This window comes from Myotis daubentonii, chromosome 5 (genome assembly GCF_963259705.1).
Source record: "Myotis daubentonii chromosome 5, mMyoDau2.1, whole genome shotgun sequence".
NCBI lineage: Eukaryota > Metazoa > Chordata > Mammalia > Chiroptera > Vespertilionidae > Myotis > Myotis daubentonii.
In genome coordinates this window covers 69,013,654-69,032,688 of record NC_081844.1, presented here as the reverse complement: position 1 = coordinate 69,032,688, position 19,035 = coordinate 69,013,654, and the positions used below count along the sequence as shown (strand labels likewise).

The following is a 19,035-nucleotide window of genomic DNA, read 5'->3' as shown; positions in this document are numbered from 1 at the left end:
TGTTATAATACACTCCATTGTTTTATGTCCAATAACAACCACCTGGAGTGCTGTTACTTCTAGTATTAGTTGGCATCAAAATATAAAGTAAAAATATGTACATTTTTTATATATCAATTCTTACCTGAATAATCTCAGATTTCTTGAGTGTTCCATAAAGTGGAATTTCTTCCTAAAGTTACAGTGAATGTGGTACAACGTGTACAACTTGGTTAACCAATCTTTGCTTTTTCATTTCCAAGACTTTTCCTCATCTTGAATCAAATGCACAATCTTGACTACCACATAATGCACTGGCTTACAGTTAGCATATAAAGTCCAACTCACACTTATTTTGGTTTATTTTACATGCTTTATTAAAACAGTACTGGTATTTACATATCTGCAGAGTCCCTCCCAAGGCGCTCTCACACATTAAGACACACCCATACGACATCCATACTTCAGTCCCATGCACCCACACTAGTGAGCTATGAGGGTCAGAGTCCTAAAATTAGGGAGCTGTTGGGGGATAGAGTTGTTGATTTGGTTTTCAGTTTTTTTGAAAAAAGCATGGGGGAATGCATTTGGCCATTAAAATGCTAATTAAGTTTGTGTATATTAACATATATGGCAGTAACACTGAATATTCCTTTTACATTCTATATACACAGAATGACATTAAGGTTTTGCAGTCAACAGAAGATTCCAACTTCGGTCTCAATGCTGCTTGTAGTGACTTCTGAATTCACATAGGGGCTTTCCCTAAAAATAATTCAAGTCTATGTAAGTGAAATAAGGCACAAGTAATATTGATTTGATCTAGGTGAAGGGAAGGGATGAAAACTAGTTTCAAATGATCTTACTGTTGGGGTTACTTTAACTTAAAATCCACCTGAAATCCTGTCTCCTAATATGCAAAGATTTCCTACTAATAAAGGTGTTTTGTTTTTTTCCCCCTTTCCCTGACAAAACCCAAAAGTAAAAGTTTGGGAATTCACATTTGCATGTTTCAGTAACCTAAACCAGCGGCGGCCAACCGGTGGTCCGTGAGGTCCGAAAGGTTGGCGACCGCTGATTTAAGGAAATCTTTGGAGCAGCGTTCGCCAACCAGTGGTCCATGAGGTCCGAAAGGTTGGCGACCGCTGGCCTAAACTACTCAAATTGATATGCACCCAGCCTTCTCCTGCCCAGGTCTCCTCCCTCCCTCAATACCAAAACAAAAGCACAGCACAGCAAATAGGAATCCCTTGTTGTTTTTGAGATTTGTATACTTAAGTAGCAAATACATATCTGGTTGTCTTTGATTTTTTTAAAAAATAAGAAAAGCAACCTTGTAACTTTCTTGCTCTATAAAAAAATAATTCCTATCTCCTTTTCAGGATGATGAAGCCCCAACTGACATTACAAACAACTGTAACAAATGAGTTTGGCAGCATAAATAATGTCTAGTTTTCAAAACTTCATAGTGAGATTCATTTAGCTTGTACACAATCTGTTGAATGTTTTTTTGCAGCACGTGAACCAAACCCAAAGACGCTGGACATTCTGTGAAAGGGAGTAGGAATCGCAGTTCTGAAGGCCCCTGACTTTAGTTGTTTACAAAGTTCAGTCCTGTTTATTGTGGTCCTTGGTATCTTCTTCATCTGTATATTCTGAAGGCTCTTCTCCTGGTTTTAGCAGTCTGCCTACATAATCATATTTTTCTGAAAGACATCAAAAGAAAATCAGTAGCAATAAAATGTTTCACTATTCCATTGTACAGCACGGAAGGCACTTGCTTGTTCTGGAATGATATGGAATAAGCTAAATTTTTCCTACTGCTCACCTTGGCTGGTCTTTGTACTCACGTAAGGCTTGAATAAAAGAAAACAGGATTAGGGAACGTATAAAGCTTGGGAATTGTGCTTTGCAGGAGAGTGCTCCATACTACCACTTCGTAATCAAGGACACTGTATCAGAAGCACTTATAGCAGTGGTTCTCAACCTGTGGGTCGCGACCCCTTTGGCGGTCGAACGACCCTTTCAGAGGGGTCGCCTAAGACCATCCTGCATATCAGATATTTACATTACGATTTATAACAGTAGCAACAATACAGTTATGAAGTAGCAACGAAAATAATTTTATGGTTTGGGTCACAACATGAGCAACTGTATTTAAAGGGCCAGAAGGTTGAGAAGCACTAACTTAGAGAGTTTAAAAAAATATATATGTATGTCCAGAACCCATCTTGGAGCTACTTATCCCAGGCTCTTGGGTTAGGCCTGGAGAGAGACATGTAGTCTTAAACTGGTCTGACTCTATTGTGCACTGTGGCTCTCAGAATAGTTCTTTAAATCTTAATAGCCCAAAATATAAAGAAACAAGTTGGCAACATAGGGAATTCCTAAATTATTTAAAATCTATAAATATATTAGGGTTTATATAGAACTGAGATGAAATAAAAATGTACTATTCTTTTTTCTATCAAATTCTCCTCTTAGATCTGTTACATTGCTTGTTTTTTTTTTTTTTTTTTTTTTTTTTAAATCCTCACCCAAGGATATTTTTCCATTGATTTTAGAGAGAGTGGAAGAGAGGGAAAGACAGAGAGAAACACCGATGTGAGGGAAACACATCCACTGGTTGCCTCCTGCACTTGCCCTGACCAGGGCCAGTAGGAGCCTGCAACCGATTTACATGACCTTGACTGGAATTGAACCCGGGACCCTTCAGTCCACAAGTCGATGCTCTACCCACTGAGCCAAAATAGCTAGGGCTACATTACTTGTTTTTATGTCACCAGGTGTTTCGTGTAGAACATTACTATGTCCAAGTTGATACATGGTCAGTAATTTCTTGGTTGGGAATTTGAACCTATGTTAATTGAATTAACTCACTAACCAAGAGGATAAGATAGGACTGCTTTATGCATTAGAACCAGTACAAGTGCCAAGAAGCTAGAAGAACTGTTCCGAAGGATCCAAAGGTCACATAGGTCCAAAGTGTCACATAGGTGGTAATAATTGATGTCGCGAGGGTATAATAAAGAGAAATGACATTTTCCCTATATAGTTCGATAGTAAGATTAAAAAAATCATTTAGAATAAATTATAATTATTCTATAACATTAATGATCAGTTCAGTTTTAAATATACGCCTATATATTTTTTAAAACTATGCCTTAATAAACAAGCCTTATACCACTCAAGGTATTACAATTTTTGTTAGACTTACAGTTTGCAACAAGTCAATTTTTAAATATGGATTTTATAAATCACGTGTAACAATCATATTGCTCTATCAAATAATGATAGTGATGAAAACATATGGGATCCTTGGCCTCTTAAAGAATGTGAAATAGCATTCACTTTCTTTGGCCAAAGACTGAGTATTTCCAAAGAACCCAAAAAAATAAAGGTACCTTTAAACTGCATTTCCCATTCTCGGACACTTTCCATTTGTACAGCATTCAAATCTGACAGATCATCATATTCATCTTTAAGTGCATCTTTATCTAGGCAAAATGTCGCCAGTCCTCTGGAGGCATCCCTACCAGCAAATATTCCATATGGACCCGCTGCGGGGGGGGAAAAAGAAATTATATTTAGATAGCCTAACAAAGTGTCTCAAAGGAAAAAGTCAAAAGAAACTTCATAACGACTCATATTTGGTAACAGCCTTAATTTCAAAACATGCACAGATACTAGATAGGATGAGAAGAAATTTCTTAGAATCTGCCTTATGACCAAAGTAAAGCCTTTCACTGAAAATTTAAACCTTAAATTTCAATTATTTCATATACCCCAAAACTTGTATTCAATGATGAAAACAGTGCTGTGCTAGGGGGAGAATAGATTATTTCAGCAATTAGGTTTGGAAGCTAGTTGGCTTCCAAATGATGCTTTACTGATTGCTATTAATTAATTGTGGCATCTAAAATTAATTGACAGAACATCTACTGGATAAGTACTATGTAGAGACTCAGTGACTGTGGATCTAAAACATTTTTTTTCTCCTACCCAATGTAGGTTGAAACTCTATGAGGACGGAGACTGAATCATCTTTGTATCCTCACTGACTACTTCAGTGCCCAGCCCATGTGTGATGTTCAACAACTCTCTGCTGAATAAATGGTCTGATCAGAAATGACCTGTTTTCAAAATAAATACCACCCAATTACCATTATATACTCATTATTATCTATATGAACTATGAAAAGTTATTAAAGAAAATAATGGTTTTCATTTACCATGACTTTTGGAAACAGTGACTTTATAAAGAACAATTCTTCTCATTGACACAAAATTATTAGCATTTTGTCCAAGGAGTTAGAAACCACCCTCTCTGAGGAGGAATGGCATGATTTATATGCTGACGGAGTGAGCCATTCCCAAAGTTTGTCCTTGAGAGCAAAAACTATCTTACTCATCCCTGTATCCTCAATGCCTAGCACAGTGCCTGACATGAAGTAGGAACATGATACCTTTCTTCCAAATGAATTAGTTGCAATTCCAAATAAGGAGAAACTAGCTTTTGACCCTTTACAACACAGATTCACTTATGGTAAGCAAAATCTACACCTAAGTATAGATTTAAAAAAAAGGAGTTATTTAAAACACATACTAATAAAACTGAAACAACATAATTTTCTATATCAAGAAATTGGTTAAATAAATATTAGTATGTTAATTGAATGGAGTAATATACAGCTACCAAAGAGAATGAGGTAACTATATGTACAGACATAGAAGTCTATGATATATTAACTGAAAAACCAAATTCAGAAGAACATACAGACATATGTAAACATCTACATATATAAACAGGAAATATGCAAATTAGGCCAGGACGCCATAGTGGATCACAACCAGACAAGAGGAGGTTGTGCACGCAGGTGAGGCCCAGAGCGCAGGTGAGGCCCAGAGCGGAGCCGGAGATGGAGGCGGGGCTGGTGAGTCACCGCGCCCCGGTTTGGGCTGGCCCCCTGGAGCCGGAGTGGACAGGGACAGGGGGCTGGCCCGCAGCCTCTGCGTCCGAGTGCAGGCCCAGAGAGGAAACGGTGGGCCCACCTCCCGCGGAAGCAGCGCGGCTCCCTTCTGCCTCCCATGGGCGCCGGCAGCTTGTTTCCGCTGGGGTTTCTGCCGGCTCCAGCAGAAGCGTCGGGCGGCCTACTGCACGGGATATCACGCGATGGGCTACTAGTATATATACAAGAGGCCCGATGCACAAAATTTGTGGAAGGGGTTCAGCCCTCGCAGCTGTGGCTGCCTCGGCCAGACCTCGCAGCCCCAGCTGCCTTGGCCTTCACAGTCCTGGCCTCGTTTGGAAGGTCATCCGGACAGTCCTCCAGAAGATCGCTCCGCTGTTCGGTAATTAGCATATCAGTTCTTTATTATATAGGAGTAGAGGCCCGATGCATGAAATCATACATGGGTAGGGTCCCTAGGCCTGGCCAGCGATCAGGGCCAATCTGTAGGGTGATTGGGGGCGCGGGGGAGCCCCTGGCACCTGCCTTGGCCAGCCTGGCGCCGTCTGCTTGCTGGCCCTGCCTGCTTGCTGGCCCCGCCCCCCTCTGTGGGCAACCAGCAGGGCCCCCGCTGGCACCCACCCTGGCTGGCCTGGGGTTGAGTGTCTGCCCCCTAATGGTCAGTACGTGTCATAGCGACTGGTTGTTCTGCTGTTCAGTTGATTTGCATATTAGGCTTTTATTATATAGGATTATGATTCACTCGATTAAAGAATATACATGTATGCACACTTTAAACTCTGTATATGCATGAAAACACCAGGAAGAATACAGACCAAACACTTAACAGTGCAATATTTTTGGGGAATGGAGAAGAAATTTTTATTTCATATAATTGGTAAGGTCTGGCTATTGAAAAATTTAATTCTAAAAGAATCTTTCAAGAGTTTTCCGTCTTTATGTTAGGTTGCAGACTTTTCTGTTTAAAATGTTGTTTTAAGAATTACATACTAATAAATAAGATTTCCAAAATATGTAATTAAAAACAATACCTTTCCTGAGACTGAAAGTTATCCATACAGGACAGAGGTAATTTAGAGAAAATAATTTTAAAACCAGAATTACTGGCTTAACTGAAAAACAGAGTGGTCAGTAAGAAAGCTCCCATCCAGTTAACTGAATAAAGTATTTTCTAATGAGAAGTAAACCAGTAGAAAAAACTGGAATTCCTTGATTTTTAAATTAGCAGAATAAGGATTATACCCACATTCACATTGGAAATATTTAGGAAATTAAAGGTTATGAGTCAGAAAAGCATTTGCACCTTTTAAAGAATTCTAAATTTTAAATAGACAAAAATCTAAACATTTATGATCATTACTTTGGATGATAGAAAGCACTATACCATAAAGAATGTAAGAAACTCATTGTCTGAAAAGTTTACCATATGACTGAAGGGTCCCAGCTTTGATTCCGGATTCCAGTCAAGGGCACATGTCTGGGTTATGGGCTCAAGCCCCAGTAGGGGGCATGCAGGAAGCAGCCAATGATTCTCATCATTGATGTTTCTATCTCTCTTTCCCTCTCCCTTACATTTTTTACAAAGAGGTGAAAAATAGGCATTTTCATGGAAGTCTACATTGGGCCAACTTATCTGTAGAGCAATTTAGGAATAAGTACCCAATTAGCAATGCCCATACCTTAAAAATCAGTAATCTTCTAGGAATTGGTTTTATAGATAATTATAATTTTACTCACATGGATAAAACGACAGTACAGGAACATTTATAGCAGCACCATGCAATAACAAGATTAAAAACAATTTGAATGTTCACTAATAGTAGACTGTTAAGCCCAACCAGCATGGCTCAGCAGCTGAATATCAACCTATGAACCAGGAGGTCACGGTTGATTCCCAGCTGGGGCACATGTCCAGGTGGCAGGCTTGATCCCCAGTGTGGGCGTGCAGGAGGCAGCCGATCCATGAGTTTCTCATCATTGATGTTTCTCTCTCTCTCTCTCCCTCTCTGAAAGCAATAAAAATATTTAAAGAAAAGCATTAAAAAAAATAGTAGACTGTTAAGTTACAATATATTCATTATGCATATATTTAAAATAATGAGATGGCTCTCTTTATACTGATATAAAAGGCTGCCAAGATATTAAAATATTGTTAAAGGTTTGTATAGTATGTTACAGTTAGTGTGGGGAAGTGCAAATCCACATGCTTGCACTTGCAGAGAACACTCTAGAACAGTGATGCGAACCTATGACATGCGTGTCAGAGGTGACACGCGAACTCATTTTTTTGGTTGATTTTTCTTTGTTAAATGGCATTTAAATATATAAAATAAATATAAAAAATATAAATCTTTGTTTTACTATGGTTGCAAATATCAAAAAATTTCTATATATGACATGGCACCAGAGTTAAGTTAGGGTTTTTCAAAATGCTGACAGGCCGAGCTCAAAAGGTTCTCCACCACTGCTCTAGAATAATACTCAGACTGGTTCCTCACTTCTAGGGAGCGGAATATGGTGGGTGGGGTTGTGGGAAGAAGACTTATTTTTTCACTATATACCTTTTAAATGTTGTCTTGAGCATATATTACCTAATAAAAAATTCTGTTTTATTTTCCACTAGGCCTTATTTTGAAACATACCTCAAATCACTCTACAGTTAGACTTCCACAACTTAGGGCTCATGGAACATCACAGAAAATACCCCAAGAAACAAAAATATACTGACTGCGGAAGGTAAATTTGCAATGAAAATTATAAACTAAAGGAACACCATGGAGGAGTGAGTACATTTAACAGATGTGAGAACTGGCATCCAAAGAATAATAGAAGCAGTTTAAAGAACAATAGTATGTTTGCTTAACGTTATTAAGAAATTAAGAGATAGATCATAAGGAAAGATTACCGGACATGATGGAAAGAACGAAAAGATAATGTGTATCTGAGCTCCAGAGGAAGAACTAAAGAGATTGGGAGAAGCAATAATTGAAAAAATAATGGGTCCACATTTTCTACAATAAATGAAAGGTACACATCTTCTGATTTTTAATAAAGTCTGAAAAAAAAATTGCTGCCTGGACAAATCCTAGTGAAGGAGAACTCCAAAAACAAAAAGGAGGCCTTGTAGCTCAGTTGGTTAGAGCTCTGTCCAGTTGTGCCAAGGTTGTGGGTTTGATCCCCCCTCAGGGCAAAACACAAGAATCAACCAACGAATACATATATAACTGGAACAACAAATCGATGTTTCTCTTTCTCTGTCTCCCTGTTTCTCTCCTCTCCCCCTCCCTTTGCCCTCTCTAAAATCAATTAAAAAAAAACCACAAAAACACAAAAGGGGAAAACATCTCAACTATAGCAAGCTCTCACTTAATGTCGTTGATAGGTTCTTGGAAACTGACTCTAAGTGAAATGATGTACAAAAAAACCTAATTTTATCATAAGTTAACTGAAATAAGGAAGAGTTAAGTTCCTATGACCTTGGTCAGGAAAACATCACGGAAATTTTAAATAAAGACTCAAACCACTTGTAATATTAAACACTGAAATAAATATGAGCTATATGGAATTTAAGAAAGATGAGTAAAAACAAGAGAATTCTTTTCAACCCAAGTTTTCCAGTTCAGGGATGAGGCTGGCCAGATCTTATGCCAGCAGCTCAGATCTTATGCAAGAAGAGACCCACCCTGGACTTGTCCCCAATTAATCACAGGACCACTCACACCCACACTCACTCAGACCAGCACAATGCAGACACCCCAATTCATCTAACATGCACATCTTTGGGATGTAGGAGGAAACCAAGAGTCGCTAGAGAAAACCCATGCAGACATGGGGAGAATACATAAACTCCACACACAAGTTTTTTTCTCATCAACGTCATAACAAAACAAAGTTGAACAAAATAGTTTTTTGAGGACCTGCTATACAACCAAAGAGAAAAAACATGTTAAAGCAATGAAAAACAAAACAAAAGTAAACTTAAAGAGAAGCAGAAGACAGTGGCATAATACCACTTAAGATTTTAGGTACAATAATAATCTACAATTATACTATCATTCCAGAGTGAGGGAAGATAGAAACAGATTTTTTTTCCCCCTAGCAATGAAATAACTATAGGACGTACTTCATTAAAATGAAAACTGAGCGGAAACCGGTTTGGCTCAGTGGATACAGCGTCGGCCTGCGGACTGAAAGGTCCCGGGTTCGATTCCGGTCAAGGGCATGTACCCGGGTTGCGGGCATATCCCCAGTAGGAGATGTGCAGGAGGCAGCTGATCGATGTTTCTAACTCTCTATCTCTCTCCCTTCCTCTCTATAAAAAATCAATAAAATATATTTAAAAAAAAAAAGAAAACTGAACCCTGAAGAAATAAGATGCAATAAACAGCAGTGAATAAAGAAAATAACTACATTGACTATTGAAAAAAGGCAATAGTAATTTAACCAATTTGGAGGTGAAGTTTAAAAAAATACAGTGGAACTAAGAGTCTAATATCAGTAACACTGAGCCCTACCACCATGGCTCAGTGGTTAAGCATTGACATATGAACCAGGAGGTCACTGTTCGATTCCCAGTCAGGACACATGGCCCGAATTGTTGATCCCCAGTATAGGACATGCAGGAGGCAGCCAATCAATGATTCTCTCTCATCCTTGATGTTTCTCTCTCTCTCCCTCTCCCTTCCACTGAAATCAGTAAAAACAACAACAAACATTAAAAAAGAAAATAGGCTTGGGGAGAGATCAGAGTTAAAACTTTCTAACCAGGGCCATGGCATATGCCTGTGTACTACACAACTTCATTTGTATACATGGTAGTTTTGTATATTTATTAAGAAATATTCTGTCAAATGCCACTTAAGTGTCTTAAAGAGAGAGATTTTTTTCCTAATTCACATAAATATGTTCAGCTAAAATTCTTATCTTGTTCAGAAGAATAGTGTCTCTACCAAAAACTTAAGGAAATCACCGAAGAACAGAAATAGAATGCATTCAAATCAGTAGAGGAGAAAAAGTGAAATAATTTTTTAAAATTGATCTGAGAAGGGCAAAAGGTGGAAAAAAGAGGCAAAGAAAAGTATGAGAGCCCTAACCGGTTTGGCTCAGTGGATAGAGCGTTGGCCTGCAGACTGAAAGGTCCCAGGTTCGATTCCGGTCAAGGGCATGTACCTTGGTTGCGGGCAACATCCCCAGTAGGGGGTGTGCAGGAGGCAACTGATCGATGTTTCTAACTCTCTATACTTCTCCCTTCCTCTCTGTAAAAAAAAAATCAATAAAATATAAAAATCAATAAAATATATTTAAAAAAAAAAGTATGACAAAGAGAAACAAGTAAATAAAATGGCAAAAATAAATCTAAATAACTAGTAATGACTAAACAAATAGTGATTAAACTAAGCTGTTAAGAGACGTAGAGTTAAAAAAAAGAGAGACATAGTGTTGATAATAGATTCAGTGAAAAAAAATCCAGCTATTGGTTATTTGTAACTGAAAAATAAAACATAACACAGATTGGCTGAAAGTAAAAGGATGGAAAAAGAAACAATGAGGTAATACCAATCAAATCAAAGCTGAAGTAAAATCTGAGAACTAGTAACTAGGTAGCACTGTAATGTACAGGCAACTCCTTAGTATTTAAAAATGGAGCTGAAATCCTGTATTAAAAATCTTGAGACAGGATGCAGGTTCTAAGAGTACAGCAGTTATTTAGTGACGTCTATAATGGGTATGGGGTGGGGGTTGGAGTGGGCTATGTCATAGACTGAAAGAACTACTAAAAGAATGTGAATGGCTACCTCCAGATGTTACTAAATCGACTCTTCCAGCTCTAATAGCATCTTCTGCCCTCATACATGCTTTAAGCTATCCTTTTATACTTTGCAATAGTATTTAATATAAATACAATTCCCTCAGGGGTGCCAACCAAATAGGCACTGTAGAAAAAAAACTAGTACGTATACATTTGCGCAGACTATTAAAATTCATCAGAAAACTAAGCTGATCCTATTATCTTACAGGTAGATAATGGATGTGAATGGACTTTAAGCCTTAACAAACCCAGTTGGCTGCGAAGCAAGTAGCTGGGATGAGTGCTAGGTAGTGTCAATTAGCACATCTATGAAGGAGTAGGTCAGGTTGGGCCTGTCTGTAAGTGAACATGATGAAGATAAAGCTCAAAAAAAACACACCAACCAACCAACCAACCAACCAAAAACTCACTTAAAAGGCACATGTGTTCTTTTCTCCAACCTCCCAAATATTAGACATTTCATTGGGTACTTCTTATGTACGACTTATTTTTATTTTTCACAGTGTAATTTAAAAGTTAAGTTGAAGAAAATACAGTGTTGGTATATATCAAAATACTCTACATGGAATAAGGGGGAAGCAAAATACCTACATTTCGGAAATGTGGGATAAACAATTAGTAAGGTAAATTGTAAAACCTCTTGCCATCCTAAAAAATAAAAACATTGTTTTTAGAAGAGTTCCATTGCAGTAATATTAAATTATTTAAAATTATATTGTTTGAAAATCCTCCCAATCTATTGACTCTGGAAACCTGTGAAATTATGTTGTGATACAATGGGAGAGGATGGCTTGTGAAGCCAGTTCACTGGATTTGATTTCTAGCTTTGCCATTTACTAGGTATGTGGGCAAAACTTCTTGGAGTTTATTTCCACATTTGTAAAATGAGAATATCTTCAGAGATGGAAATACCTTATGGATTTCACTCTTCAATATGATAGCCCTGTGGCTACTGAGCACCTGAAATGTGGCTAGTGTGAGTGAGGAACTCAATTCAAAATTGCATTTAATCTAATTAATTTTTAAAAGCCACATGTGCCTTGTGGCTACCATATTGGACAGTGCAACATAAAGCCATGAAAGTGTGTTTCTTTGAGGCTTTAAATGCTTATGAGAACTAGGAGAGGGTATAAAAAAACAGCAGTAAGATAGATTCTCTACAAGTTTATTCCAAAAAGCAGTTTACCTAAAATAGTGTAGATAGCCTTTGTGGTGAAATATATCTGGATTTCAATATCATGTCTGTGTGAGCCTAGCAAATTTACCCAAAGTACTGAAACCTCAGACTCCTGAAGGACAGGAAAACCTACTAACCTCTCTGAGGCATTGTGCAGATGACAAATTAACGGATCTGATACAGTAGGTGCTTAACAAATCTGGTTTTCTTTCTTCTCCCACATTTCATTTTCTCACATGACCACTTTCTTCACATGCTGGCCAAGTGCTTGAACTGTTACTAAGTTTAATATTGACAAACGTAGTTAATGCCAACTGTTTGCCAACATGAGCATATCCACTAAATTGTCAATATTTAATTTAAAAAGAATCTGAACTTTAAAAATGACCAAAAATATATCCTCAACATAGAAAAAAGAAAACATTCTTTAACTCTAAAACCATTATTATAAAATGGAAGTAGATATTGCCTAGGTATGGCATAAAAACTAGGCTTTCTGGCACCCTTAGCTCATTCTTTTAAGCTATTAAGATTCTCAGATAAGGATTACTGCTTCTGAATTATTCTGCTACAAAACTGTTTAATTGATTTGAGAATGAAAATAAAAATTTAAACCAAAACAGAACTTGTATCTGTTACATAGAAATTTGGCTCCAAAATTTTTGCAAAGTGCCACATCTTTTACATATTCTAAGCCCATAAGATGAGCCAGCTACCTTTAAGGTTCCTTTCAATAATAATTGAATAAGAGATATTCCAAATATCTCTATTAGGTTGTTGATAAATACCTGGAATAAAATAACTGTCTATCATTCTTAGGCTGGGAATTGGTGGAAGCTAACCTAAAACTGACTTCTAGGTTGTTATCTGAGGAGTCCCCTCACTGCTCAAGTCACACAAAAGCTATCTACATTACACCTATAACTCTTATCTTAATTTTTAATTTCTGTTGCAGAACATTTGCCGCTGGAGGCTGCCAAACTGTGTCTATGACTGTCCCTCTTAGCTATTTTCAGATAGTGGCAAGGCATAATGTGTGAGGATAAATATGCTTATTTGCACTAAAATTTGCTTCACTGTCAGTTTAGACAAGGGGCTACAAAGGCAGATCTTTTAGTTTGGTAAGCTCCATATTAAAAATCTAAACCTTCACACAATTTCTAACCACTGAACACACATTTTAATATCAATGGGGAAAAAACTTTAGGTACAAAATACGGTGTAAATCTTCACTAAAAAAAAAATAAAAAATTAAGGACGATTTAATTTGGTCTGTGCATCTAAATACTGTACTTTGGCCCTATTTTCTTGTCTCACATGCTCTTAAGTAAATAACAAAAAGTACTAACCATTTCAGCTGTTTTTCATATTCGTAGAACTAGAAGCAAATACTCGACAAGCTATCTGCGACTTAGTATGGCTGAATGTAGACATACACACAAAAACAAGCAACCAAGAAATAGTTTGATACAGAAAATCTCCAATTTCTTACCTCTATTCTAATTAACAAACAACACACCAAAACACTTCTTTTCCAGCCACGAGGTACTGAAATCATAAGTATATATTAGCAGGTGTCAATAAATCCCATGCACCAACAGACTGAATCAAAAAGGAAACCAACTAGTCTTTAAGACTTGCCAACCTCCTTGACTTCAAGGCTTGGATGTACTCTTTTTCAACTCACTAGGTCTCTAATTTCCTTACTAAACTTTTATTGTCACTTTTTATGAAGTTTAGAATTAATTACCACACAGCCAGGATGTACAATGTTGCTCAATTTCATGGTACACCAACAGGATCCAACTGAAACTTACTGGCATAATCTGAAGTGTAAGCTATAACCACACAATAAAAGAAGGGTTTCTACACCAACTACCCTACACACACGTTCTCTGCAAGCAAAGTTCTAAATATGTTTAACTTGCAGGACTGGTGCATGAGGGATAATGAATTTGTAGCTTTTTAACGTTTTTTTCTCTGTGAAAACACAGTAAGTCATTATCAACGTGTATCTGAATACTTGCTTTCGTACTACAAAAAAAGAAAAAAGAGAAACAGAAGGAAAGAGAGAACGAACTATCAGACTGACATGCCTGCTGGGTGGATGAGCTCCACCCCCAAAACTCTGGGCGAATACCCTTGTTAGTCTTTCTTAAGATCTTCATTCTGGTCTGTCCTCATCCCACATACATTGTTAATCTTGGAAAGCATCTCTATACAAACACTGGTTTTTAAAAAAAAAGTCTGAGGTGTTGCTTATATGCCCGGATTTCACAGGCTACAGGGTTGGGACTTGGAACTACGTGTACTAAAACGTGGCCTTATGGAGAGTAGTGGTGGGGAAAGGGCGATCAGTGGCAAAAAGTGTAAAGAGAGAGAAGCTGTGAATTCCAGGGCCCAGAATGCTAGGTCCCTCCTTTACAAACCCCCCTTGCCTGCTGCCCCCACCCGTCCCAGGAGTCAGACAGCTCCGGAGAGCGTGAGGGGTCAGGCGTGCCTGGCGACAACCGAAAGGATTTTGAAAAATTCAGCCCCAGAAAAGGCTGGGAGTAGAAAAGAGATGGGATTACGCGGAAAGCTGAGAGCTGCTTCCTGGGGCCACACTGGGCCCCCGACTTCAGGGGACAAGCTGGAGGTGCCCGCGGCTGGGGGTGTGCGCGGGGCGGGCTGTCCCAGGTGCGGCAGCCCAGGCGCGCAGGTCCCGACTTGGAGGAGGCTGGGTCGAGGCTGCGCCAGCTGACCCGGGGCCCTGGGCCTCCCCTTCTAAAGGGGGTAGCGCTTGAGGTGCAGGGGGTCCTCCCCGTCCCTTCCGGCTCCTCCTTACCAGGGCCGTAGAACTTGCTGCCTTTGGTCACGTCGAAGACTTTCCCATTGACCGCGAGCAGGATGCGCGGGGTGCGGGACCCGTCGTATTGGCGCAGCTGCTCCAAGCTGAAGTCGCGCTTCTTCATGCGCGGCAGAGCGGCTGCGGGGCTCTCCTCGCCCGACCCGGCCCCGGCGCCCAGACCCCGCCGCCCCCAGCGCACCCACAGCCGGTAGGCCCCCAGCAGCACCAGCGCCACCAGCGCCACGTTCAGCAGCATCTCCCCGCCCCCCGTCAGAAGCGCCAACGCCGTTGCCGCCCAGCCGCCCCCTTCAGCTGTCGCTCCCGCGCCGCCCGGGCTCCCGCTGCTGCCTTCGCTGCTGCTCTCACTGCCACTCCCCAGGGTGCCTAGCTTCACGTCCCCATCACCCGCCGCCATCACTGCCCGCCAGCGCCTGCCTCCTCGTCCCCGCCCCGTGCCCGCCCCCAACCCCACGGCCCGCCCCGCCCTTCTGGCCTCCCAGCCAATAACGTGAGGACAGGGGGCGGGGTCATGCCGGCTCCCGATTGGGTGTTGACGGGGTAACGTTGTCTAGGATCTCCCTCCCCCGCCCCTTTTTTGCAGGCCGCGCTCGCGGGCAACGCCCCGCCCACCTCGCCCCACACTTCCCGGCTCTCTGAAGTGGAAGAGGGGGGCTGGACCGAAGAAACTAGTTAGTGCCGGCCGCGCGCGCGCAAGGGCGGGGCGAGGCCACGGCGCGTGCGCAGGGGCCGAAGCGCCACGCGCTTCCCATTCCACCGCGCGCTCTCCTTGAGGAACGCTCCGCCCAGTTCCCTTGTGCGCGTGCGCCCGGGAAACGCTTCCTTTGCCCGACCTAGGTTCGCGTCCGCGAGTACCGCCTGTTTGCCGTCGCTCCGCCCGGCAGCTTCACGTGCTCCGAAGCGGCCGCGGAGGTGGGGCCCGGCCGGGGGCGCCTTTCTGAGGGCGCGGGCTGGTGGCTTGTGGGAGGCCGCGACAGTCTTAACCGCTGGCACAAACCGGTGAGGGACCGCTCTCTCCCCAGGGCGCAGTCGCGCCCGCCCGGAAGCCAGGAGCCGGGGCACGCAGACAGCTGCCGCCCAGAAGTTTTGGCGAAGCTCGGGTCTCCCGGGCGCGGAGAGGGCGCGGAGCCCGCACCGGGGCGGTTTGGCGCCGGGAAAGTCCGGGCGCTGCACACCGGCCCGCGCCGCCACTCCCTGGTGGTTTGGGTCAAGGGTGCTGCTGTAGAACTTTCTCTCGGGTTTTAGGCTAAAGGTGTCGTTATTCCTTACATGACACATGAGGTGGCAGAGAAGTGCATAAGATGAGGTGGCCCTTCTAGCGTTTTAGTCTCTCGAGTCCTTGGAGTTCGGGCCTAAATGTCACCTCTGAAGCCTCGTTACCGGCCCCTCAACTCTTGCGAACTCGGTTGGTTGGTGGACGTGCTGTCTCCCCGGCCCTGGTCAGGTTTCTTTGTGTCGCTGAGTCGCCCACCCCACACCCCACTCCCCATACCCACCACCCACACCCACACCCCACTCCCCACTACTAAGCGCTGCACACTGCAGGTGCGAAGTTGTATGGGGGGGGGGGGGGGCGCAGTTTTCGTGTAACCTGAGGAACCCACGGGATGGAGGAGAGACCTGGGCAAGCAGTGGGGGAATGTGACCGGAGTTAGAGAAACAGCGGGTGGTTCATTCTGGTTTTAGGTAGCGAAGAGGAGCAAAGTCTTGGAAAAGGAGGCCTGGCCCTCATACTGCTTTTTGGAGGTGACACTGAAGGTAATGACAGGGCAAAGGACAGGCAGCCATGGAGCTGAAGTGAGCAGGAGGCTTGCTTGCTCCAGTGATGGAGGAAGCCAGCCTGCCACTGGCTCTCATTGCCACTCAAAAGCAACAAAGTTGCAATTATAGAAGATAAATAGACCCCCAGATACCCGCTTTCAGCCGGCAGTGGCGAGCAGGAGCTGGCTCTCAGCTCCACTGAAGGCAACAAAGTTGCAATTATAGAAGGTAAATAAATCCCAGAATAAAAAAGAAAAAAAGGAAAGGCTGGGAGCTTCTGTCGCTGACAGGCTCGGCCAGCCTGAAAACGGCCCTTAGCCCCTCACTCAGACTGGCCAGGCACCCCAGTGGGAATCCCCACCCTGAAGGGGGTGTGACCAGCTGCAAACAGCCATGAGCCCCTCACCCAGGCTGGCCAGGCACCCCAGCGGGGACCCCCACACTGATCTGAGACACCCTTCAGGGCAAACCAGCCGGACCCCACCCATGCACCAGGCCTCTATCCTATATAGTAAAAGGGTAATATGCAAACTGACCCTAACAGCAGAAAGACTGGGAATGACTGGTCACTATGACACACACTGACCACCAGGGGGCAGACGCTCAATGCAGGAGCTGCCCCCTGGTGGTCAGTGCGCTCCCACAGGGGGAGCTATGCTCAGCCACAAGCCAGGCTGCTAGTACAGCAATGGTATTGCTGGGAGCTTCTCCTGCCTCCTCAGCAGCGCTAAGGATGTCTGACTGCAGCTTAGGCATGCTCCCCGCTGGCAAGTGGACATCCCCCGAGGGTTCCCGGGCTGCCAGAGGTATGTCTGATTGTCAGCTTAGGCCCAATCCCCTGGGGAGCGGGCCTAAGCCAGCAGGTGGTCATCCCCTGAGGGGTCCCAGACTGTGAGAGGGCACAGGCCGGGCTGAGGGGCCCCCCCTCCCCCCCGAGTGCACAAATTTTTGTGCACCGGGCCTCTAGTATATATATATTAGAGGCCCGGTGCACAAAAATTTGTGCACTCGGGGGGGGGGGTCCCTCAGCCTGGCCTATGCCCTCTTGCAGTCTGGGACTCCTCTGGAGATAACAACCTGCTGGCTTAGGCCTGCTCCCGGGTGGCAGAGGACAGGGCCAATCCCTAGGTGCAGCTCCTGGTCGGGCTCAGAGCAGGGCTGATTGGGGACTTGGGGCACCGCCTCCTGTCATGCACAGAGCAGGGAGATTGGGAGGTTGTGATGCCACCTTCAGTCACGATCAGGGTAGGGCCGATTTGGGGGTTGGGGCACTGTCCCCTGTCACACTCAAGGCAGGGTCGATGGGGAGGTTGCAGGGCCACCCCCTGTCACGCACAGAGCAGGGCCGATCAGGGGGTTGGGGCACCGTCCCCTGTCACACTCAAGGCAGGGTTGATGGGGAGGTTGCGGCGCGACCCCCTGTCACTCACAGAGCAGGGCCCATCAGGGGGTTGGGGCTCTGTACACTGTCACGCACAGAGCAGGGCCAATCAGGGGGTTGGGGCGCTGCTTCCGTCACACACAGAGCAGGGCCCATCAAGGGGTTGGGCACCGCCCTCTATCACCCACAGAGCAGGGCCAATCAGGGGGTTGGGGCGCCGCCACTCTCACACTCAGGGCAGGGCCGATGGGGAGGTTATGGCTCTACCCCGTCACACACAGAGCAGGGCCCGTGGGGGGGGGGGTTGGGGAGCTCCCCCCTATCAGGCACAGAGCAGGGCTGATCAGGGGGTTGGGGCGCCTTCCCCTGTCACGAACAGAACAGGGTGGATAGGGAGGTTGTGGCCCCGCCCCCTGTCACACACAGAGCCGCAGGGCAATTGGGTTTTGGGCGCTGCCCCCTGTCATGCTGATCCCGGTGCCGGGAGGCCTCATGGCTCCGCTGATCCCGGTGCTGGGAGGCATATTACCCTTTTACTATATAGGGTAGAGGCCTGGTGCATGGGTGGGGGCCAGCTGGTTTGCCCTGAAGGGTGTTCTGGATCAGGGTGGGGGTCCCCATTGGGGTGCCTGGCCAGCCTGGGTGAGGGGATGATGGCTGTTTGCAGCTGGTCACACACCATTCAGGGTGGGGGTCCCCACTGGGGTGCCTGGCCAGTCTGGGTGAGGGGCTGAGGGCTGTTTTCAGGCTGGGGGTGACTGAAGCTCCCAACTGCTCCTTTTTTCCTTTTTTTAAAATTTTTATTCTGGGCCAGCTTTAGCTTTGAGACTTGGCTCCAGCTCTTAGGCCTCCGCGGCTGAAAGTAGGTTTCTGGCCTTTGCTTACAATGTTGCGAATCTGCTGGCTGAAGTCCCGTGGTATTTGTTACATAGTTAATTAAACTGCAGGCTCAGAGGCCTGCAGCCGCAGGCGGGAACGTTGGAGTCCTCCGTCATTGAAGCAAGCAAGCCTCATGTTAGTTTCAAGCTGCCTGGCTGCCAGCCGCCATCTTGGCTGACAGTTAATTTGCATATCTCGCTGATTAGCCAATGAAAAGGGTAGCGGTCGTAT

At 43.9% G+C, this 19,035-nt stretch overlaps 1 protein-coding gene and 1 long non-coding RNA gene across 3 annotated transcripts in view; one reads left to right on the top strand and one right to left on the bottom strand.

Moving 5' to 3' along the window:
* Positions 1 to 329: 329 nt before the first annotated feature.
* On the bottom strand, positions 330 to 15,219 carry PGRMC2 (progesterone receptor membrane component 2). 2 transcript variants are annotated; one of them, XM_059698049.1, is made up of 4 exons: positions 14,763 to 15,219; positions 3,384 to 3,539; positions 1,808 to 1,835; positions 330 to 1,685 (listed from the first exon to the last, which is right to left on the bottom strand). In XM_059698049.1, the coding sequence occupies exons 1-4, from the start codon at positions 15,178 to 15,180 to the stop codon at positions 1,676 to 1,678; spliced, it is 612 nt and encodes a 203-aa protein (XP_059554032.1). In that variant the 5' UTR covers positions 15,181 to 15,219; the 3' UTR covers positions 330 to 1,675. The 2 variants fall into 2 exon arrangements, with proteins under 2 accessions (XP_059554032.1, XP_059554031.1); XM_059698048.1 differs by lacking the exon at positions 1,808 to 1,835.
* A 274-nt stretch (positions 15,220 to 15,493) lies between these two features.
* The window catches only part of LOC132234304 (uncharacterized), a 330,671-nt gene continuing 327,129 nt past the window's right edge, over positions 15,494 to 19,035 (top strand). Inside the window, exon 1 of the long non-coding RNA XR_009452883.1 lies at positions 15,494 to 15,695. This is a non-coding gene — a long non-coding RNA (uncharacterized LOC132234304). The remainder of the gene's footprint in view (positions 15,696 to 19,035) is intronic.

Bases quoted from the DNA above. Each gene is read 5' to 3' on its own strand.
- PGRMC2 (XM_059698048.1), bottom strand. From the start codon at position 15,180: ATGGCGGCGGGTGATGGGGACGTGAAGCTAGGCACCCTGGGGAGTGGC. The intron at 3,540-14,762 runs GTAAGGAGGAGC...CCCCCCCCGCAG, and splicing joins CAGCAAGTTCTACGGCCCTG to CGGGTCCATATGGAATATTT. The intron at 1,686-3,383 runs GTACCTTTATTT...GATGTCTTTCAG, and splicing joins ATGGGAAATGCAGTTTAAAG to AAAAATATGATTATGTAGGC.